General features: G+C 47.5%; 1 protein-coding gene across 19 annotated transcripts in view; it reads left to right on the top strand.

Annotated features, from left to right (window-relative positions):
• The window catches only part of ANO10 (anoctamin 10), a 197,737-nt gene that overhangs the window by 31,123 nt on the left and 143,128 nt on the right, over window positions 1-23,486 (top strand). For all 19 annotated transcript variants that reach the window (XM_089306448.1, XM_089306447.1, XM_089306452.1 and 16 more), the window contains 7 exons: window positions 2,872-2,991; window positions 4,562-5,131; window positions 7,139-7,194; window positions 10,092-10,166; window positions 12,138-12,320; window positions 18,725-18,916; window positions 23,014-23,142. In XM_089306448.1, coding sequence (XP_089162574.1) covers window positions 2,872-2,991; window positions 4,562-5,131; window positions 7,139-7,194; window positions 10,092-10,166; window positions 12,138-12,320; window positions 18,725-18,916; window positions 23,014-23,142 — 1,325 coding nt within the window. The remainder of the gene's footprint in view (window positions 1-2,871; window positions 2,992-4,561; window positions 5,132-7,138; window positions 7,195-10,091; window positions 10,167-12,137; window positions 12,321-18,724; window positions 18,917-23,013; window positions 23,143-23,486) is intronic.

Raw genomic sequence — 23,486 nt, forward strand, 5'->3', positions numbered from 1 at the left:
CCGTAAGGGTGCTGACCCCAGTACTTGACGAGACGTGGTTCAAGTACTCCTGAAGAAAGGAACCCGGTGTACGTTGCTTCTTTCTTTAAATAGGCCCCCACAGCATCCTGCTCTCCTTCCGAGTAATTACGGTCTTAGCTGACGAGAGAAGCTTGAAGGATTAAAAAAAAAAAAAAGACCTCTATTTTTAGAAAGAAGCTGAAACCAGAACCCTGCTTTTGGCATGGACGGTGAGAGCAGCCAGTCATTTAGGGCCTGCAAGCTTTGTGTTTGCTCCGAGTCCTTGGTTCATGGGCTTATTTTTAGGCTTTGCTTGAAAACAGAATCATGGAGCAGAGTCACCTTTGTCAAAAGAACTCAGCAAAAGTAAAATAATAATTGGGATGCCGTAAGTCAGTTCAAAATTCGAACCGTGGTGCAGTCAGTGAGAAGGATAGGACTTAGGAGGAGGGAAGAGCGAGCCTGCCTGAGCGGCCCCCAGTGAGCCGTGAGAATCTGGGCAGTGATGGGGAATGCACTTGAACTCCAGTTAGCTGCAGAACAGGCCACGGAAACCCTGGGCAAGAAAGACACGAATAGTGTGTTGGATAGCGCTGAGGCTGATGTAACCCCAACCGTATGTCTTTTTTACCCTAACTCCTGATACTTGGAGCGCAAAGCTTTAACAGAGGTTAAGAAGGAAGGTTTCCCTTCAGTCCTCGCCTCCAGACACTGCCTTCCTCACCATCACTCACTCAACGAGGCTTGATCCTAAGAGCCAGATGCTAAGAATTAAGTTTCAGACCCAGACTGTTTGCATAGGTAGTGTCGGATATCTCCTCCCCGTCTTGTGTTTTCATTTCTGAGAGGTTAGGTCTGCCTTTCGGTTATTCTGAAGATCTGACGATGGGGTCCCGACCGGAGTGCGCCCATTTCTCTGTGCTAAGTGTAGCCTTTCCGCACTGGAAGCTGACGTGGTGTTTCCCCTCCGTTCCTGATGTTTACCTGCTAGTGCTCGTGGAGGGGTCTCAGGTGTGATTTTCCTATCACTGGCTTAGGTGACAGGGAGCTAGGAGGTAAGGGTTGGGCTGACCTCAAGAAGCTCAAAGCTTACCAGTGGATGACAATAGCAAAGTTAAACAACTCACAAAGGCAAAGCATCCTTTCTTGATGCACACTCCATCTTACAAGGAGCCTGGTCTTTGGTAGGAGACTGAGGAACTAATGGAAAATACTGGGTCATCCCAGATGGGGCTTAAGGCATCGCATTTGAGGACTCTGTTCCGGTGAGCACACGGCCTCCTGATGACTTGGAGACGAGTGAGTCTGCAGTAAGCACTGTGGGTAGGAGAAGGTCCTGATTTCACTTCATGGTGCCACGGGGTTTGTTCTCTGGTCTCTTGCAGCCATGTGCGTGCACGTTAAAATCCTAGTCAACAGCCGGTGCCGCGGCTCACTAGGCTAATCCTCCACCTGTGGCGCCGGCACCCCGGGTTCTAGTCCTGGTCAGGGCGCTGTATTCTGTCCCGGTTGCTCCTCTTCCAGTCCAGCTCTCTGCTGTGGCCCGGGAAGGCAGTGGAGGATGGCCCGAGTACTTGGGCCCTGCACCTGCATGGGAGACAAAGAAGGAGGCACCTGGCCCCTGGCCCCTGGCTTTGAATTGGTGCAGCGTGCCGGCCGTAGCGGCCATTTGGGGGGTGAACCAAAGGAGGAGGAAGACCTTTCTCCCTATCTCTCTCTAACTCTGCCTGTCCAAAAAAAAAAAAACCTAGTCAAGTGACTGTTGAAAGTGGGAAATCATGGTTTGATTTTGATACTTTCTGCTTTTGTATCCTTGTTTTCAAATTGAACAAGTTGAACATAGCATCCAAAAGGATGGAGAGACCATTTTCTTACCTTCATGGTGGTGGGAGGACAAATTGTTAAACATGTTTCCAGGGACTGGCCAGCGCCATGGCTCAATAGGCTAATCTGCCTGCAGTGCCGGCACCCCAGGTTTTAAGTCCTGGTAGGGGTGCCGGATTCTGTCCCGGTTGCCCCTCTTCCAGTCCAGCTCTCTGCTGTGGCCTGAGAGTGCAGTGGAGGATGGCCCAGGTCCTTGGGCCCTGCACCTACAAGGGAGACCAGGAGAAGCACCTGGCTCCAGGCTTCAGATCAGCGTGGTGCGCTGGCCATTGCGGGGGTGAACCAACGGCAAAGGAAGACCTTTGTCTCTCTCTCTCTCTCACTGTCTACTCTGCCTGTCAAAAAAAAAAAAAAATCTTTCCAGGGACAATTTTGTAATCTGTGTCCAATTGTAATACACACACACCCTTGGCCTTGCCCTTAGCAATTCCACTTCTAAGTCCATTAAGTAAGGGGATAGGACAAGTGACAAAAGGGGCTTGCACATTCGTGTTATTGATCAGAGCAAAACAGGGACACATTTTCCAACAGAGGATTAGTTAGGCTGCGGCACTTCATACAAAGGAGTATTAGGACTCTAACATGGACGTTGCAGATTCTGTTTATTTAAGCGTTAAGAAAATATTAGATGCTGTTACATGAGAAGAGTTGACAAACAGTGTGGTGATTGCCATTTTGCTTTTAAAGTACGTGTTTACTAATGCACGCTTGGAAGTCTGGTTACAAATTAAGTTGCTATTGATGATGGAATGGGGGAGGGAGGCCTCATTCTAATTTGTACCCTCTGGCATGGTTTGAAATTTTACATCCTCTTACTCTGTTGGTCCAAGAAAACGGTGAATTTCTGTGAGTTCTGCAAAGCAAAAGCGTATCCACGCTCGGAGCAGGCAGTGCCGCCAGACCTGCGTGTCGGGTACCTCTGTTCCTGGAGCGCCGGAGCTGAGGCTCCCCAGTTTTCACGTGATTGGGACCATTTTCTCTCCGCAGTGAGAAGACTGCTCACGTCTGGCATCGTGGTGCAAGTGTTCCCGCTGCACGACAGCGAAGCCCTGAAGAAGCTCGAGGATGCCTGGTACACCCGCTTGGCTCTGAAGTATCAGCCCATAGGTGTGTGTCTGCGGCTGCTGGGTTACCGCGGAGTAAGGGCAAGGCTCCAGTGGGAAAGTACCACCCAGCAGGGGAGTAGTCTCACCAGCCCCCTGGGGGAAAACCGGGTCCAGGGGGTTAACAAGATGGGTTGGATTCTACCCCCCTCCCCGCACTTTGTTTGTTTCTTTTTTTTTAATTTTCTAATAGTATCCTAGATAGATTAAATCTCAGGCTTTCCCCGAATTCCACCAATAACACAGGTGGTTCACTGTGGCCTTCATGAACGCTGTGTCAGAGTGAGATGGGTTTTATGAGAGTTGTTATATAAAAAAAAAAAAAAAAAAGTTGTGTTTCTATAGAGCTAATTATTAGAGTGCACTGGGCTGTGCTCCTGTTTAGGGCAGGTGAGCAGTAGGTGTGAGCATGTTGTGAGGCAGTTCACAAGTATCTTGGTGGACATGTCTGGGTCTGTGCATTTTCTCTTAACACAGTTTTTTTTGACAGAGTGGACAGAGAGACAGAGAGAAAGGTCTTCCTTTGCCGTTGGTTCACCCTCCAATGGCTGCCGCGGCTGGCGCACTGTGCTGATCCGATGGCAGGAGCCAGGTACTTCTCCTGGTCTCCCATGGGGTGCAGGGCCCAAGCACTTGGGCCATCCTCCACTGCACTCCCGGGCCACAGCAGAGCGCTGGCCTGGAAGAGGGGCAACCGGGACAGAATCCGGCGCCCTGACCGGGACTAGAACCCAGTGTGCCGGCGCTGCAAGGCGGAGGATTAGCCTAGTGAGCCACGACACCGGCCTCTTAACACAGTTATAAGAATATTAAGTTATTTGTTATGTATAAACATTATGTGGACTTCTGTCAACCTGGCTGTTCAGATCTTTGGTTTTGATTGTACTTTTTAAGTTTAAGAATTAGATTAAAGCTAATTTCCTCAGGAACATCGTGACTGTTATTTTTCTTCAAATGACAGTTCTCTTTTGATAGTCTTTAAAGAAATCCTTTTCTTTTCAATTTCTGTTTCTGGAAAAAACTATTACAATGTTAGAGCAATAAACACAGTTTTTAAAAATATCCAACTTTGAAATTGCATTTTGAGTTTTTACTTTTATTCTCTGACAAATTTGGTTTTCAGTAATTCCAGTGATAGAAGTCCTGTTAAGATAAAGTTACAACAGCTTCTCCTTTGGCTTTGGCATTGATGTGCAGGAGGTTTGAATAGTGCCTCCAAGACCCATAAGGTGACAGAAATTCTCAGCTGCTTCCCAGAGAATCAGGGAGGAAGTGAGCTGCTGGTGGAGGCTGGGTGTGTGGTAGTCCTGGGCTGGCCCCTGGGCCGTGCTGGGACAGGTGATGGCAGCAGGGGCACAGAGTGTGTGGTGGTCCTCGGCTGGCCTCCGGGGCATGCTGGGACAGGTGATGGCAGTGGGGGCACAGGCAAATCTTGAGCTTGCCCAAGATCCAAATGGGAAGGTCGTCTAGTTCACTTAGGAGCCTCCCTTCACTTAAAAATGAATACGCTCACTTGAGATGATTCCGAAGCCTTGGGCAATCTGTTCTCACGTGCGTCCCTCCTTCCACCACAGACAGCATCCGTGGCTACTTTGGAGAAACAATCGCACTTTACTTTGGGTTTTTGGAATATTTCACTTTCGCCTTGATCCCCATGGCGGTCATCGGGTTGCCTTACTACCTGTTTGTGTGGGAAGACTATGACAAATACGTCATCTTCGCCTCCTTCAACCTGATCTGGTCCACGGTGATCCTGGAGGTGTGGAAGCGTGGCTGCGCCAGCATGACCTACAGGTGGGGCACTCTGGTCATGAAGAGGCAGTTTGAGGAGCCCCGGCCGGGATTTCACGGGGTCCTGGGTGTCAACTCTGTCACGGGCAGGGAGGAGCCCCTCTACTCCAGCTACAAGAGACAGTTGCGCATTTACCTGGTCTCCCTGCCGTTCGTCTGCATCTGTCTCTATTTCTCCCTGTACGTCATGATGATTTACTTCGACATGGAGACCTGGGCCTTGGCTCTGCATGACAGCAGCGAGTCGGAATGGACCAGCATCTTGCTGTACGTGCCCAGCATCATCTATGCCATCGTGATCGAGATCATGAACCGCCTCTACCGCTACGCCGCTGAGTTCTTGACTTCCTGGGGTGAGTCCTGGCGCTCTGTGCGCGTGTCTTGTTGTCCCATGGGAAGTGTCGCTGAGAGCCCAGGGTGCATGTAGCTGCTACCTTGCGGGGCAGACAGCTTGCAGTGCCTGGGCTTGGTGAGCGCTGATGTCCCTGTATCTAGGTCACCTCAGTTCTCACTGTGTCTGAGGCAGGTGCCGTTCTGACTGCCTGTTCTCGGTGCCCTGCTAAGCATTTCAGCCATAACATCTCATGTCTCCTCCCCAGGGCACTGTGAAAATCAAGTTGTTTCACCATTCTTGTGGGTAAAGGTACTGACAGTTCACAAGGTTCAGACAGCAAATTGTAGAACAGAGCTAAAGCAGACCTATCTGTCTAACAGCTCGGCTTTTTTTTTTTTTTTTTTTTTGACAGGCAGAGTGTTGACAGAGAGAGAGAAAGGTCTTTTTCTATTGGTTCACCCCCTAAATGGCCAGCACGACCAGTGTGCTGCGCTGGTCAGGAGCCAGTTGCTTCCTCCTGGTCTCCCATGTGGGTACAGGGCCCAAAGACTTGGGCCATCCTCCACTGCCTTCCTGGGCCACAGCAGAGAGCTGGACTGGAAGAGGAGCAGCCGGGACAGAATCTGGTGCCCGACTGGGACTAGAACCCGGGATGCCGGTGCTGCAGGCGGAGGATTAGCCTAGTGAGCTGCGGCGCTGGCCAGCTCGGCTTCTAGTACTCTAACATTGTGTTTCATGCTGAGCGTGACATAGATGGAAATCATCTTCAGGGTACTCTGCCGAGGGAACTGTGGCTAACACCCTAGAACCCCTTGTCCAGCTGGTGTGGGGCCCTGAGGGCTGCCATTGAACTCAGGAAAAGCAGGTGTCTGTGGATGGATCTGTGGTTCCAAAATCAAAAAACTGTTCATATTTTAAAATGATCTTGATATCTGTTTATTTGAAAGGGAGAGTGACAGAGAGAGACTGAGAGATTGCTTCCATCCCCTGACTCACTCCCCAAATGGCTGCAAAGTTCTGGGCCAGCCCAAGCCAAAGGCAGGAGCCCAGAGCTCCTCCGTCTGGGTCTCCCTCATTCATAGCAGGGGGCCCAGGACTTCGACTTTTCCAGGTGTATGAGAAGGGAGCTAGATCAGAAGCTGAGCAGCCACTGACACTGAACTGACACTCCCTGATATGGGATGCCGGCATTACAGGTGGTATCTTAGCTCACTGCCCCACAATGCTGGCTCCTAAGCCATTCTGTCTTGAATTTGCATAATATGATAAATATTCTGGGTCATTCCATAGGGATGACATTGTGGACCCTAACAATGTTCTAGATTATTTTGATTAGCAATACAACAGTTACCAATTGTTAAGTAATTGTTATTGCAATACTGGGATAAAGTTTGATATTATTTCTGATCCTGGGCAAGGAATGGGATCAGCCCCATTTTGTAGGTGAGGGTGCTGGGTGTCAGCAGGCTGCCTAACTCACCCAAGGTCAGGCAGGGGCTGAGTAGCTGAGCTGGCCTTCGGATCAGCGTGACACTGCCTCTCTGTGGAAGGGACGCCTCCCTTCAGCATCTTCCTGTCCTGCTGCCTTGGGATCTATACTGCGCCACCTTTTCTCTATGACAGTACAAACAAAATTTGCCCGTGTAAGTGACATGGACAGAGAATTGCTTTTTCTTTTGAGATCATGCTCGATTTTCACCATTACCCCTTATCCTGAGTCTCATAGGGGTGACTGTCTATAGGACCCAGATCATTGGCCAACACTTCTCAAATTCCCTTGTAGCATGAATACTTCAACAGTAATTTCAGACCACAGCCCTGTTGCAGGGCCATGACAACTGTGTTCTCGCTTGATGGTGATCTCAGTGGTGACAAACACTGCTGATGGACAGGCCAGCACTTTGAGCAGCCGTGGCTCTGGCGTTGTGCACGTCAGCTCTCAGCCCGGTTCCTACTTTGCTTCGTGGCAGTGCATCCCTGTTGTTTGTGTACCTGAGAGAAATGATGTCTTCCTTTACTATTTTAGAGAATCACAGATTGGAGTCTGCCTACCAGAATCATCTGGTTCTGAAAGTCTTGGTGGTAAGTAGACTCTTTATGTACAAATCCATTTTGGTTGTAGCAGTGGCGCCTCCAGAAGCTACAGCTGGGATATTTAGAGATATAAAGAGGAAGAGTTGATGCTAAATTTTTTTAAAGATTTACTTTTTTTTTAAGATTTTATTTATTTTATTTGAGAGATAGAGTTACAGACAGTGAGAGGGAGAGACAGAGAGAAAGGTCTTCCTTCCGCCAGCTCACTCCCCAAATGGCCGCAGTGGCCGGAGCTATGCTGATCCAAAGCCAGGAGCCAGATGCTTCTTCCTGGTCTCCCATGTGGGTGCAAGGGCACAAGCACTTGGGCCATCTTCCACTGCTTTCCCAGGCCACAGCAGAGAGCTGGATTGGAAGAGGAGCAGCTGGGACTAGAACCGGCACCCATATGGGGTGCCGGCGCTGCAGGCGGAGGATTTACCTACTGTGTCTACTGCACCATGGTGCCGGCCCCAAGATTTACTTACTTGAAAGGGTTGCAGAGAGAGGTCTTCCATCTGCTGGTTTATTCCCCAGATGGCTGCAACTGAGTGGATCCGGAGCCAGGAACTGGGAGCTTCTTCCAGATCGCCCATGTGGTGGGTGCAGGGGCCCAAGCATTTGGGCCATCCCAGGTGCACTGGCAGGGAGCTGGATGGGAAGTAGAGCATCTGGGACTTGAACCAGCATGCATATGGGATGCTGGCACTGCAGGTGAGGGCTGTAACCCACAGTGCCAATAATAGATAGGCATTTTTGTCAAACAGATAAGGATTAATTAATATATGCACATCTGTTGTCATTTGTCTTATCTCAGATGTACACTTGGTGTAAGACTTGAAAATACAGAAAGTAAAATCAGAGCCAATTTCCATTTTTTTAATTTTTGTAATTAAATATTTTTAAATTATTTGAAAGGCAAAGAGTGAGAGAGAGAGAGAGAGACAAAGACAGATAGAGGTCTTCCATCTACTGGTTCATTCCCCAAATAACCTGCAACAGCTGGTACTATGCCAGGCTGAAGCCACGGGCCTAGAATTCCATCTGGATCTCCTGCATGGGCAGCAGGGACCCACATACTTGAGCCATCCTCCGCTGCCCCCCAGGGTGTGCATTAGCAGGAAGCTACAACTGGAATCAGAGCCAGGACCCCGTATAGTCCACTATGCAGAGGACTCCCGGACAGTCGATGTGGAAGGCAGGTGTCTGGGTGGCATCTGAACCACTCTAAGTGCCCACACCTCCAGCTATTGAAAGTACTAACCCTTTTTTAGACATATTTCCATTATTTTTGTCTCACTACTTGAGAATTCTTCTGTGTACCCACAGTCTGTTTAATGACAAAACATTAAATTCCTTAAAAAAAAAATGCCTGTTAAATTTCCAAAGTTCTAAAGGTTTGCAGGCTAGGAGGAAGAAGGCAGAGAGAAAGCACTGGGTCACGTGTTCGCTGTTTGTGTCAAAGCTCCCGCACCCTTCCCACCGTTGTGACAAACAGTAAACCAGTATCTCGCTGGAAAGCGCCTCGTTTATCCGGGGCCTGGCTCAGCCTTGGGGAGCGTGTCTGAGAGTAGGGAGGGGTGCGTGGGATCCACTGAGCTTCCAGCAGCGTTGATCTACACAGTGCACCTTCTCCGCTCCGGAGCACGGGCTCCAGGTCCTCATCTAGAAACAGTCTCTGTTCCAGCTGTCGACACGGTGCTGAGAAGTTTATCTGTCTGGCTTTTCTGTGCCCGAAATATCAGAAGCCGCAGTCGGAGCTGGGAGTAGGGGAACTTGCAGAGCAGGAGTGAAATGGAAAATGTGCTGCAAACAGATCAGAAGTCAGCAATTTGGGCACCTTAGAAGGTCAGGTGCTCAGGGCCTCATTCACACTGTGAGGACTTGTTGGTGAACACGTGGCTGCTCACGTGGCGCCAAGGTCACCTTCTCTGTTCTCTGTGGAAGAAAGCAGTGTGTGCACAAGGTCATTCGAAAAGATGACACTTTCGGGCTGCTCCTCTTCTGATCCAGCGCTCTGCTTATGGCCTGGAAAAGCAGCAGAAGGTAGCCCAAGTGCTTGGTTCCCTGCACCTGTGTAGGAGACTCAGAAGATGATCCTGGCTCCTAGCTCCGGATTGGTTCAGCTCCAGCCATTGCGGTCATTTGGGGAGAGAATCAGTGGAAGGAAAATCTCTCTCTCTGCCTTTCCCTGTCTCTCTCTGTAAGTCTACCTCTCAAATAAATAAATAAAAATCTTAAAAAAAAGATGACACTCTAGAGCTCTGGCCTTTCAAGAGAAAAACACTCCGTTGTCTTAAAGCCTTTGGTTATTTGTAAGACTGTTGTACAAATGCCAGAGAGAGTGTAGACCGCTGCTTGTGGTGGGATCCTCCCTGCCTGTGCTGCCCAGCTGCCTCTCGGTGAGTGCATGGGGAAGAGACTTAAGCCTGTGGGCACAGAGAGACTTCCAGGGCTGGGCTGCTGGTGGCGGTGGTCCCCTCTTTCCAGGGCCACCTGGCTGGCTGCAGGGGAGTCACAGGCCTGGCGGGGAAGGGGGCGTTTCCCCTGTGGCTTATTGTCAGTGGGGGTCCTGACCGATGACCCCTTGCTAGTTGAATGGGGAGGAGTGAGCCTGCCTGGGCCCCCTGGCGAGGTCTTGGTTGCGCTCGTGTGTTGGGCTGGGGGAGCTGAAGATGTACTGGGCTACATGTACCTTCCACTGTGGGGTCCCAGCCCACTCGGGCTTCCTCTCCACGGCTGTCAGAGCTTTGCTTTGGCTCCCTCTGGGTTGAATTGCACACATGGCTGTGCATGCAGGAGCGTTGTTTGGGTGGGTGACACGCGCAGCCAGGGCGTCCCTCGGCACGTGGTCCGGGCCAGGTGTGCCGGGAAGCACTGTGTTACCTTGTTGTCTTTTTTGGCAGTTCAACTTTCTCAATTGCTTCGCTTCGCTCTTCTACATTGCCTTTGTCCTGAAGGATATGAAGCTTTTGCGTCAGGTGAGTGTGGCCGGCAGAGACGTATCCATTCTTGTACATCTTGCAGGTGGCTGCCTAGATCCAGAGTCTAATTGTCATACAATTACTGTTTTTACAAGTGTAATCTTTTAAATTGTATAGATCTCTAAACCCAACTCTACATAAAATAATCCATCACATCGTGTGTCATACTCAGGGGAAGAGAAACGGGTGGGGCCTAACCAACTTGCAGAATGAGTCATTTAGGGCAGTGAAAATCAGTTACGTGGCTGCCCTGAAACTTGTCCAAAACAGTTGGAAAAATACATTCAGTGACTTGACCTTTGGTGTGTGTCTTGGGAATGGGGAGGTGATCAGTATACCTTAAATGTGTCTAGGAAATTTCATTTTTAAATGAGTAGGTTGTTGAACTTCAGAGACCAGGGCATCCTATGCAGCGTTACATCTTTTATGAAATGTTTAAAGTCTGGTATTTATTTTAGTGTACTGTGATTTCTGAATCCCGTAACGCCAGTGAATAATGCATTGAGAATAACTACCGGATTTTGAAATTCTTTTTTTATCCTTGAGCCAGGTATCAATAAAGAACTGTTCCTTGCTGATTTTAATATTCTGGGGTTGTTGGTGAGCAGGCTCTCAAAGCCTAGGCTTTTTAGTATTTATATGAGAGCTTGTGCCAAGTTTTCAGGAAATGAAAACATTGGTGTAATCAGGGAAGATTAAAAGACTTTGTAGTTGTCCTAACAGCTTGCATAAAAGTAAGATTAAGTGTTGTGCTCTTGACAACTGTGCTAGTTATGTTGCTGCTCTCTAAAAAAGTATTTTTGAAGGCAGAAAGCTGTAAATAAAGCACACATGAGAATACTAGTAGAGCACGGCTTCTTTCTTTCTTTCTTTGAAAATTTTGTTTGAAAGAGCCAGAGAGAGAGAAAGCCTGAGATCTCCCATCTGCTGGTTCACTCCTCAGATGTCCACAATAGCAGGGGCTCGGTTCAGGTCTCCATGTGGGTGGCAGAGCCGTTGTCTGCTAGGAAGCTGGGATCTGGAGTGGAGCCAGGACCCAAACCCAGGCACTTTGATGTGGAGTGCAGATGTCCCAAGCAGTGTCTGAAACCAAACAGCCACCTTAGCTTCTCCATCTCTTAGGGTTGGGAGGGTCATCTTTATTTAATAGAGGCCAGGGGAATAGAATATCCTTTAAGAGAGAGAACTGTGATACCAGCAAAGGTAGTATGTGATGGGAGCGTTTGTATTTATATGGGAAAGTGGAAATTGACGTCTGTGGAAGCCACTTGGGTAGCTTTGCCAGGAGCCTTCACTCATCCCCAGGAAATCATCAAAGATTCCTGCACATGGGTATCCAAGCAACAGCTCTTCTAATAGTTAAAGTCGGAAATATACTTAGATTCAAGAGGCCCAGTTAAAAATAGTTGTTGTTTACGTGGGCTAATGCTCAAAATGTATTGAGTGAGAAAGCAATATAGAACTGTATGCGTGTAGGGTAATTAGAGTTTTGTTTTTAATGTATGATTGGAAAGAAATACTACAAGATGTTAATAATGACTCCTGTCCTAGTTGTGGAACTGTGGGTAGCTTTTTTCCATCCCTTATTTTGTACAAGGAGGAAGATGGATTTGTTCGATAATTTAGTTTTTTGAAATTTTAACCAGACTGTTTTTTGTTTCCAAGTTGGCAGCATCCTTGAGATTCGTATGTTGTAAGCAGGATAAGATGACAAGGATACAATTTCAAGTGATTTCATTTTCCTGCCAACTTTTGACTTTTACTTATTATTATAAATTTATTTGTGTTTTAATTCGAGTCTTCCCTGTAAAAAACCGGAAATTTGAAGCACTCTTCGTACTCACTTGTCCAGTGCTGCAGTAGTGTATTACCTGCTGACGGCTGCGTCCTAAATGTTGCGTAGCCGTACATGTGTTGTGATTTTCGGAAGCTGCTTTGCCACATACAATTTACTGTGCTTCCCTCTAGAGTTTGGCCACTCTCCTGATCACCTCTCAGATCCTTAACCAGATTGTGGAATCGCTTCTCCCTTATTGGCTGCAAAGGAAGCACGGCGTGCGGGTGAGGAGGAAGGTGCAGGCTCTCAAGGCAGACGTCGATACCACCCTCTATGAACAAGTCATCCTGGAAAAAGAAATGGGAACTTACTTGGTAAGTTGGAATACTGCAGAGTGCAGTGTTCACTAGCAGTGGTTAACGGCCATGCGCTGAGTTCAACAGATGTTAAAGCAACACTGAGCAGCTCGGCCGTGACTACCTGATCAGTGCTTTCCAGAAGGTTTCCGTACCGTGAACCACCCCAGAGTTACCATGACAGCACCGTGCATTGGAATGCGGTGTCGTGAACCTGGTTTCTGCTGACAGTGCCGGAGAGCGAGTGTGGACAGCCATGCAGCTGCTCTTCAGAGACGGGGTGGGAAGAGTTGCCTCCAAGATGACAGAGCAAGGGGGTTGGAGAGGGAATGGTCTTGCTCGCTCACGATGCTTCACCAGATAGAAAGCAATCCTTGAAGCCAAACGATGGAGGCCCGCTGCCACAGAGCAGAGTGCAAATCCTGAAGATGATTTTTTACCTAAAATCAGTGCCAGTGTAGAAATAGAAAGCAGTTCTTTTAAGACAGAGGCATTTCTGAGTTATTTTTAGGGACTGTAAGCAGATTATTAGAGGTTTGGACACTTAGAGTGTTCAAAAACCTCACTCATAAAAGCTGGGTATCCAACCCACACTTGGGAGCTCTGATTGCATTCACCGGCTCTCCGTCTGGGGCCTGGAGGCCTGCTGAGATCACGTTGGCACCAGATGGTTGTGTCCTGTATCCTGCAGCTTCTTTCCTGGTTTGGGAGTCTTGGTTTTGGCATGCTAGGCCTTGGGTGCTTCATGCAGTGATGGTCAGTTGTTAAACTCCCACAGTCTGGTTTTTCACTCTGAATGAATTCTCCTGACTTCATTGCTGATTTTTAGAGCTTTTTCCCAAATGGGGAAGAATTTTAGTGTGTATTTTCATCTTGGGCAAGAGATTGTTGTCCTTCTCCCCCTGCTCACTCCTCATAGCCAAACTTTATTTTATTTTATGCGGTTGCTCTCCCAGGGCTTCCAAGTCCCTGGTCTAGAGCCAGGTATCTGTAGCCCAGAGCGCACACCTCGTGGTGACCGTGGGGATTCGGACAAGGCCAGCAGATAGCATGCCGTCCACATCAGCTGTAGTTCCCAGACTGCACATGGGGCTTTCTTCAGCCCACTTTCAAGGGCAGAGGCCACTGACCCAGCCCTTGGCTTTGCTCAGTTAACCTGATTCCAGTTGTACCCATGGGAGCAAGTGGCTGTCCTTGGTTCTCCTGTGCCTCTGGGGACAGCCCCTGGCCACCTTGGCGGACCAGTGGATGTGATGCTTAGCCACCTTAAGGTTCATGTTATTGGCTCTGGAGGAAGCTCAGTGCATATTTGAAGCATGTCTCAGGACCCGCGCAGCTCTCTGTCTTGTTTGTGAGTGGTGATGTATCTTTGGATCCAAATACACATATATGCTGTGTCAGGAAGCAAAGGTGATTGAATGTGAGCTCACAGCACATCTTGAACCGCAGCACTGTTTCTGTTTATATGTGGAGGACTGAGAACACACACACGTGCACATACACACACGCAGAAAGCAGCTCGTGGGAACAGTGTACAGCTGTCCATCCTGGACTGCTTGTGTGCAAGTTTAGCATGAGTTGAAAGCTCAGTGTGGCTCAGCTTGTATCAGAAGTGGCATTTTGGACCAGGTTCTGAAGCAGCGGTCCGCCCTGCCGTGCTCTGCCTTCTGGCCCCCCTTCATGGGAAGGGCTCATGTCCCCAGCCTGCACCCAGTGCCTGCGCGTCATCTTTGTACCTACTCCAAACTGACAGCAGCTTGCCTCTGGCGGAGTAAGGCACAGTCTTCAGTTCTTCTGCTGGTCGTGTCCCGTCTCACGCCTGCCCCTCGCCATTTCTCGCAGTAATTTGCCGTATTGTTCATCCCTAAGTCTGCTACTTCTCCTCTGGGCAGTTAGAATCTGCTTCCAGCTCTCTTTCTTCCCTGGAGTGGTTTGGGTGAACAGCAACCTCCCCTAAAGTGCCCTAAAGCAAATTCCCAGTGTCCTAATCAGGTGGTTTCTCCTGGCTCAGTGAATGGAGCACAAGCATTCAAACAACATTGCCACCTTCTCAGAAGGTCTGATTAATCTCAGAACTGGTGCCAAGAAGGGGACGACAGTGCCAAAAATATTAGATCTTACCTTTCCTGGCTCTCCTAGCATCTGACAGTACCTTTCTGCAGGCAACTCATGGGAAGTGTGGCTTTTCCTGGGTTACAACAGGCCACTGGCGCTCTAAGTCGTTAATCTTGTGGTGAGTGGATCAGGAGCAGGGTTCAGGATGTGGCTTTCCCAATTCAGAATTTTGGTGTTGTCCAGTGCAGGCTGTCTGATCTGAAGTGAAACAAACGACACCCATGTCTGTGCCTGAACTCAGGGGTCCACAGAACCCCTGCGTGACCTGGCCCAGGTCCCCCCCTCATCGCCCGCAAAGCAAACACCCCCCACCTCTCTCTCCACTGGAGTGACGTTGGGTATTGGCTTTTTCAGCTCTCTCCGTATGTGCAGAGGGGAGATGCTCTGGGGTCACGTTGGATCCAGATGATTGTGTCCTGTGTACTACTCCTTCCCTGGGATGTGTTTTTTCTTCACCGATGTCAGTGAATATAGAATTATATTTTCTGTTCTTCCAGCCTGACTGCCATGCATGAGTCTAAAATAAGGTTGCCAAGCTTGGGGAGAAAGCAATTTGGCTGAAACTTAATAAACCTGATCATAAAGGTAATACTTGCTCACTCACTGTAGAAAACTTGGAACATGCAGGACGGAGTAGTCGGTAAAAGGCACCCTCTGTAGTCCAGCCCCACCCCCCATTCACTGGGGTCACTCCCTGGAGTCTTCTGCCTCCAACTCAGCAACGCTGGGCTCAGGTTGTGTGGCTTCTGAGAGGGTCGCTGTCCTTTCCTTCTTGGGACTGTCCGCTCACAGCCAGGCATGTGGCCTGGAAAGGCTGGGTTCTCGTGATGCGTCTGCCTAGCAGGGTGCGTGCTGGGAGCCCCCACCTTACGGAGCTTGGCCAGAAATGCCAGGCGGTGCCATCTTGGTACTGAACAGCTTTTGCTCTCGAAAATATTACCATTTCTCAGGACCTCTTTCATTTAGATGAGGATTTTATTTCAATGAGTTTTTATTAGTTTTGATTTTCTGGTATCATAAACATCACTAGATGGAACCCACAGAAAAAAAAAGATTTTTAATGTCCTCAGTAATTATTTTTTTGTATTGCTTTTTGTTTTTTGAAATTTAGGGCTCTTGAGACCGGAAAGATTGAGAACTGCAAATCTAGAATAATGCATTCCGCCTTTTTTGTTTTTTCAAAGCTTTGGCATTTGTGAATTCACGGTCTGATTGCTTCCTCTTAAGATGTAAGGTCCCTGTGAGGAGGTGCGAGGTCACGGATGTGTCTCTCTGGGGGGGCCATGGTGCTTGGTCACTCGGGTGACTGGGTGACATTGCAGAGGCTCTTTCTCACTTTGTAATGAAGGAGTTACTTGTGGGTAGATACTTTGAAACTTCCCCATCCCTATAAATGGTGTCTTTTTAAAGGTAACAGATACAGCTTCTAAGTGTTGGTTGCTGGCCTGTGGGAATTCTCTTGGCTTTTGTGTCTTTTCCCCAGCAACTTTGCCAAATTCTGCTGTTATTTCTAATATTTCTTCTGTAGATTTTGTTGGATTTTCTACATGGACAGTTATTCCAGCAATAACATTTTCTTCCTTCCTTCAGTTTTTATCCTCTTGTTACCTAGTAGGTGCACTATTAAATTTAGTGCAATCTGAATAGAAATAGTTTTAATAGGAATAGATTGTGTTCCTGACTTTTTATACTATTGGGTATGTTTTTTAAGTTTTTTTTTTATTTATTTATTTGAAAGAGAGAGGGAGAGAAATCTTTAATTTGCTGGTTCACTCCCTCAAATGACTGCAGCAGCCAGGCCAAAGCCAGGAACTCCATCACGGCCTCCCACGTGGTTGTCTTCCGCTGTCATCCCAGGTGCGTTGTCAGGAAGCTGGATTGGTGTGAACTGGCACTGTGACAGGGGATGTGGGTGACACGGGCAGCAGCTCAACGAGGCCTGCGGACGCTGGACATTGATGGTGTGTGCGAGGGCTCGGGCTCCAGGCGGACTGGCTCTGACATTCAGTCCCTGTGTGACTGAGAGCACCCGGCTCAGTTCCTCTCAAGTTAGGAAACAGGAGCTTGTTGAAACCACAGGGCTCAGTGAGGCATTCGAGCAGAATGACAGGGTCCTGTTGAGGTGCTGGTGACAGAGGGGACAAGTCGGTCACTGGCACGGCCATCCTACTCTAGGGAAGTTTCCTTTGTCCCATAAAGGGGGCCTGAGATCTTCTTTTTTAACAGATGGGATTTACAGCTATAAATTTCCCGTCAAGCTCTGCTTCCGTAGCATCTCATAAGTCTTGGTTGTTGAGTCTTTATATTTGTCTTACAATGTTTTCTAATGTCTTTTGTGATTTATTCTTTGACTCATTTGTTGTTTTCTTCTTTTGAATACTTTGCTCAATTTCCCTATGTTTGTGGATTTCCTTGTTAGTGATTTCCAAGTTCGTTACATTGTAGACAGGATATTTTGTGTGATTTTTTTTCAGGCCTTTTCAATTTACCGAGTGTTCCTTTATGGTCCACCTTATCTCCTGGAGAACATACCATGTACGTTTGATGAGCATGTGCGTTCTGCAGCTGGGCTGAGTATTCTGTAGGTTTGTGTTAGGTTTTTGTGTTAGGGCGCACCAACACAACACTAAGACTAGAAGCTTGCAGCTCTGCCTTAGCATTCACTTCCTGAATGCTTCTCAGGTCTATCCTGAGTATGTGCACCATCTTCTGCACATGCCAGGTCTCATACATTGCAGGAGAAGGTTGGAGCTTTTCAGATCACCTGCAGACCTCCTACTCCTCGTGGGTCCTTGGAGCTCCCTGGCTGCTCCTCGTTTGCTCCAGCTGGTACCCATCACTCCAGGCAGACCTGATCTTAGAGCACTTGACTAACACCATCGGGGAGAAACTCTATGAGGTTGAATAGAGGTAGGCTTTTGAGTGGGGTCTTCTAGGGCACTACAGCCAGGTTGGATACCAACTATCCTTTGAGAATGAGGCTTTCAAAAATCTCTACCCCACTCTGTTCCCTCTGGTACATGGAATGTATGCTGTTGATTTTCCAGGCTTCTACAGAGCTGAGGAGCAGGGAATTAGACTAGAGTAAGTTGTGGCCAAGTCTTTGTTTGGTCTTCAGAGTACTATAAGAGTTGATTCTGAGAAATTTTGCAGTTTGCTTGTTGTTACTGTTGTTTTTGTGGAGGGGTGAAGTTTTGGCAGTTGTTGATCCCCCATTCTTACTGACATCGTTATCATTAGCTTTAGTTTGTTTGTTTTTAAGATTTATTTATTTGAAAGGTAGAGTTACACAGAGGCAGAGGCAGAGAGAGAGAGAAAGAGGTCTCCCATCCTCTGGTTCACCCCCTAAATGGCCACAATGGCCAGAGCTGGGCTCATCTGAAGCCAGGAGCCAGGAGCTTCCTCATGGCCTCCCACATGGATGCAGGGACTCAAGCGTTTGGGCCGTCTTCCACTGCTTTTCCATGCCATTAGCGGGGAGCTGGATTGGAAGTGAAGTAGCTGCTACTCAAACCAGCACTCATATGGGATGTAGGCACCAGAGGTGGAAGCTTAAACTACTATGCCACAGCACCGACCATTAGTTTTCTAGTGGAGGATCAGGAAGTGATATGAGGGGGCTGTCATAAAAGTTCTCTTAACGATGACTCTGGGTCATGTTTTTAAGTTTTTCAAGAGCAAACCAATTTTGCTGTTGTTTAGGAAAGAAATGTAATGACTTAATAATGTGGCATAGAAGGCCGGCACTGTGGCTCACTAGGCTAATCCTCCGCCTGCGGCACTGGCACCCCGGGTTCTAGTCCCGGTTGGGACGCCGAGGTCTGTCCCGGTTGCTCCTCTTCCAGGCCAACTCTCTGCTGTGGCCTGGGAAGGCAGTGGAGGATGGCCCAAGTGGTTGGGCCCTGCACCCGCATGGGAGACCAGGAGGAAGCACCTGGCTCCGGCCTTCGGATCGGCGCGGCATGCCTCGCCGGCCATAGCAGCCATTGGGGGCTGAACCAACAGAAAAGGAAGACCTTTCTCTCTCTCTCTCTCTCTCACTGTCTAACTCCGCCTGTTCAAAAAAAAAAAAAAAAAAAAATTGCATAGACATAGAGAAATGACCTGCTAAATCAGTTCTTATTCTTTATTTCAGGGACTTAATGTGAAATTAGTATTTAAAGTAAATTCTGTTGAGAAGAAAGAATTGGAGGAAACTCTAAGTTCTCTGTGTGTGTGTGTGTGTGTGTGTGTGTGTGTGTTTTACCTGTTTAGAAGCGAATGTGACATCACAGCCACGTCTGCTTTCCTGTTGTTTACGTTTCCAGGGCACCTTCGACGATTACTTGGAGCTGTTTCTGCAGTTTGGCTACGTGAGCCTTTTCTCCTGCGTCTACCCACTAGCAGCTGCCTTTGCTGTGTTAAATAACTTCACGGAAGTCAATTCAGATGCCTTAAAGATGTGCAGGGTCTTCAAACGTCCATTCGCAGAACCTTCGGCCAATATCGGCGTATGGCAGGTAATTATTTTTAAAAAGGTTATTCCATGTTTACAAAAGGAGGCATTGTGAACAACAAGACAAAACAAGCACGAACAATAAAACTCTACACAGATTGAGGAAAACTGGAGCTGAGTCCTTGCTTTGCAACAAACTCTTGCTGTGAGCAGCTTCACTTGTCTGCTTTTTAGGTTTAGGAACGGGGTGCAGGGGAGGTAAAATATAATCCATGAAACCCTTCTCAGATGCAAAACTATGATGATCTTCTAGGAATGTAGTGCCAGCTGGGACTCTATCTGACTGAGTAGTCGTGAGGTTGTCCTTGCTGCAGGGTCTGGAGGTTTCCCCCTGCTGGTGGTCTCTGAGGAAGCCTGGTGGAGGGTGAGGACTGTCACCCCCCAACCCTGCACAGTAGAGGGCGCATGGGAACACACGGTGAGGCCCTGTGCTTCTCCCAGCAAGGACAGTAGCAGTGGTGGCATAGCAGACAGCCAGAGCACCCAGCCTGTGTGGCAGCTGTAAGCATCGTCCCTCTCCAGGTGCCGGGGATATTTAAGTGGGGAGCTTGGACTTCTCTTGCCACCCGGTAGTTACAAGATGTCACCCCCTCTTCCCTTGCTGGAGCTATCCCAGAGGAACCGACTGAAATACAAGGTTTAAATGAGATCCAGAGTCTTAGAACACCCCAGATACCATGTTTCTGTCAAAACAAAGTACTTATACAAAGAACCAGGAAGATAGTAAAGGGAATGAAAAAAAGAGTCGACAGGTGCCACCATCAAGATGACACACGTTGTGGAAGTGTTGGACAACGATTTTAAAGCAGTTGGGATAAAAATTCTTTAACAAGTTATGGTGAACACATGCAAAGCAAGTGAAGAAAAAGGTTAGAAGGTGTGAGTGAAGGAACAGGAGACACAGGAGAATCCGGCTGGCATTAGAAGAGATGCACACAGTAAGAGAAATGAGCCTGGTGCGTGGGTGCAGCAGTAGATTGGAAGGGATGGAGGAAAGAATTGGGAACTGGAAACCAGGTAAATCCGCTCTCTGAGCAGCAGGCGGGAAATAGATCGTGAATGTGAGTGTGGCCTCAGGGAGCCGTGGGAGTATAACAACAGGAGCGAATGTTTGTGTCACTGGAATTCCGGAAGAAGAGGAGAAAGGGAACAACCAAAAAGTAGCTGAAACAGTGGCCAAGTAATTTTCAAAGTTGGCAGGAGATGTAAAGTTGTAGATTCGAGATGCAAACCCCAAACAAGATAAACCCAAAGAAATGCAGTCCATGACATATCATGATTAAACTGCTCTGGGAGAGCAGTTGGAATGATAGCTGATTTCTGATCTGAAACCATGGAGGCAAACAGTGGCAGACTATTTATCAAGTCCTGAAAGAAATGTGTTATGGATACTGAGTCCTATATCCAGAGAAGATACCTTTCAGAAGTGAAGTAGAATTCAAGAGACCCTCAGGTGAAGAGCTGAGATGATCTGTTGCCCACAGACCCCCTTAATGGAGTGCCTCATGGAAGTTCTCTAAGGAAAATGGTAAAAGAAGGGATGTGGGGACTTTAGGAAGACAGCCCAGGTCACCAGAAGTACTAGTAAACACAACAGACGGTCCTTACGCTCTATGGTTTCCTTAGTTATGTTTGATGATTGCACCAAAAACAGTAACACTAACAATGTTAGACATGTAGAGAAATTATTAAGACAACTATATGATCAATAGGAGATGGTAAAGGGAGGTGATGTTGCTGTGCTTCACCTGAACTGATAAATCAGATACAAATAGAATGATAAGGCATGTATGTATAATGTACTACCCAGAGTGACTCCTGGAAGTCATTCAAAAGAGGGACTCCAAAGCATAGGTAAATCAAAGTGGAATTCTAAAAACTGTCAAGTAGAACCTTGATATGGCAGAAAAAAGGAAGCAGAAATTAAAAACAGAGCAGAGAGAATGCCAAGAAACAGAAGATTCAACTCCTAACACATCAGCAATGAACTGTGAACAGTGTAAAGATAGATGGATAGAGAGGACTGAAACCAGAGACCCAGGTCTCTGCTATCTGTAAGAAACAGGTCAAATATAAGGCAAATTTCAAAGTAAAAGATAGAAAAAGATATGTGTGAAAATGTTAACCAGAAGAAAGAAAGAGTGGTTACACTGATGTCTCAGAAACCAGCTTTGTGAGCAAAAAAATTATTACCAGAGTGGAATATACCATGTTGGGGCTGGCGCTGTGGCACAGTGGGTGAAGCTGCTGTCTGCAGTGGCGGTATCCCATATGGGTGCCAGTTCAAGTCCTGGCTGCTCCATTTCTGACCCAACTCTCTTCTGTTGCCTGGGAAAGCATTAGAAGATGGCCAAATCCTTGGGCACCTGCACTGGCGTGGGAGACCTGGAAGAAGCTCCTGGCTTCGGATCATTGCAGCTCTGGCTGTTGCAGCCATCTGGGGAGTGAACCAGGGGATGGACGAACTTTGTCTCTCTTCCTCTTCTCTGCCTCTGCCTCTCTCTAATGCTGCCTTTCAAATAAATAAATAAATCTTTAAAAAAAGAGAGGCTATGCTGATATCTTAGCTTTCTGATAAAATTATTACTAGAGTGGAATGTACCATGTTATAAAAAGGGTGAATTAGCAGAAGACATAGTATCTTGAGTGTGTGTGCAGAAGCAACAAAGTTCCAAGATATGTGAATGAAACATCAGTAGAGTGTGCACTGTGTTTCCAGTGCCTATAGAATATTCAACAAGATGGATTGTCTCTTGGGATATAAAACGAACTTGAAAGAGTTAAAGAATTGAAATCATACATGCTATGTTCTCTGACCACATTGGATTCAAATGAGAAATGGTTACTAGAAAGGGGATGGCAGAATCTCCAATCATTTGAAAATTAAACACAGTTCAGAATATCTGCTGAATCAAAGAGAGAGTCTCCAGTGAGATCAGAGCTTACACTGAACTAAATGAAAATAGATCTTATCAAAATGTACGAGACACAGCTAAAGCTGCGTTGACAGCGAAGTTCGCAGCACTAAATAACGCCCACTGGAAAAAAGGGAACAAGCTCAATCCGAGATTATTTACTCAAGATACTAGAAGAAAAGATAAAAAACCCACGGCAAGCAGGAGGAAGGAAATAATAGAGTATAAATCAGTGAAATTGAAAACAGAAAACAAGGTTGGAAGATCCAGGAAACCAGGAGCCAGTTCTTTGAAAACATTGGTCTGACTGACGAATGTGGCAAGACTGAAACAGGAGATGATATAGTCAAGAGGATCACTGCTCCACCCAGGAAGACAAAAGAATTTCCAGTATAAAAAGCAGAAAGGAAGAGCTCCGACTGCGCTCGGAGATGATATGACTTTGGATTTTGGGAAAACTCGGAGAATCAACTGAAGATTACTACAAATAGTAAGAGGATGTGGTAACTCTCAAAATTAACATATAGAACAAGTAACTATAATACAGGTAACCACCAGATATCATGGAAGAAAATATGTATTTCTTGAAATTAGTGGCTAAATTATCAAGTAGTGATCATCAGTGCTTTATTATTATTATTATTATTTTGAGATTTATTTGAGAGGCTAGGCTGTCTCGGTGGGGGCTTGGCACCTGTTCCTGCTCTTCCTGCGCCAGGAAGACACCGCTGTTTCTAAGTGGTGCCTCGCTTCAAGACTGCCTAGAGCGAGTCACCGGCTGTGAAGGGTGGTCTGGGAAAGTTCGCACGGGAAGTGCTGCCCGCGGTCTTACCTGGTTTTGCATGTGAAACTCCGGCGGTTCCCCCTTACCTGTGAGTCAGAGAAACGGACAACGTACTGGGCATAGTCCCCATTCGGTCCCTGGCTGCCTCCAGCTGGAAGGGTAGAACCTCCCACGCTGGGTTATTCAGGCCAGCGATGAGTAAGATGCCTTAGAGCAAGATGGCTTTTGTAAGCCCAGGAGGGTCACAGCACACGAGACAGAAGCTCAAAATGTGCTTGGGAAGTTCAGCACGAGGGAAAGACTCTTTGCTCAACGCTGGGTCATAGGAAAAAGGGTGAGGAAATACGGAAGGGTCACTGCGTCTGTTAATTTTACGCTGGGTTTTTTTTTTCCCCCTTTTAGTTGGCTTTTGAGACCATGAGTGTTATCTCTGTGGTCACTAACTGTGCTCTGATTGGAATGTCGCCGCAAGTGAACGCCCTCTTCCCAGAGTCAAAGACGGACCTCATCTTGATTGTGGTGGCAGTGGAGGTGAGTGAAAGCTGACACCTGTTCAGGTGCCCCAGGCTTAGCAATGTGCAGAACTGCTAAGAGGGCAAAGCAGTTCAGGTAATGGAAGACGCGAGGATTCAGGCTGTGCCTGCCTGGTAAGTGCCCAGGACGCTGTGAGGAAACCAGAAAGTGGCTTTACCAAGCCGTCGAGCCCACCTGTCCTGCCTAAGTAGATGCAGCCTATTTAAAATATATTCTATGAATTTACCATGTATTCTTAGTCTGTTCTAAGGAAGTGTCACTTCTGTTTTTTTGGGCAAATAAATCCCAAGAAATGCCTTTGGCTAATGTAAGTCTGATTGACGACGGATATGAAGTTCAAT

This window comes from Oryctolagus cuniculus, chromosome 10, assembly GCF_051225735.1.
Source record: "Oryctolagus cuniculus isolate XC-2025 breed Fujian yellow rabbit chromosome 10, ASM5122573v1, whole genome shotgun sequence".
Taxonomy (NCBI): Eukaryota; Metazoa; Chordata; class Mammalia; order Lagomorpha; family Leporidae; genus Oryctolagus; species Oryctolagus cuniculus.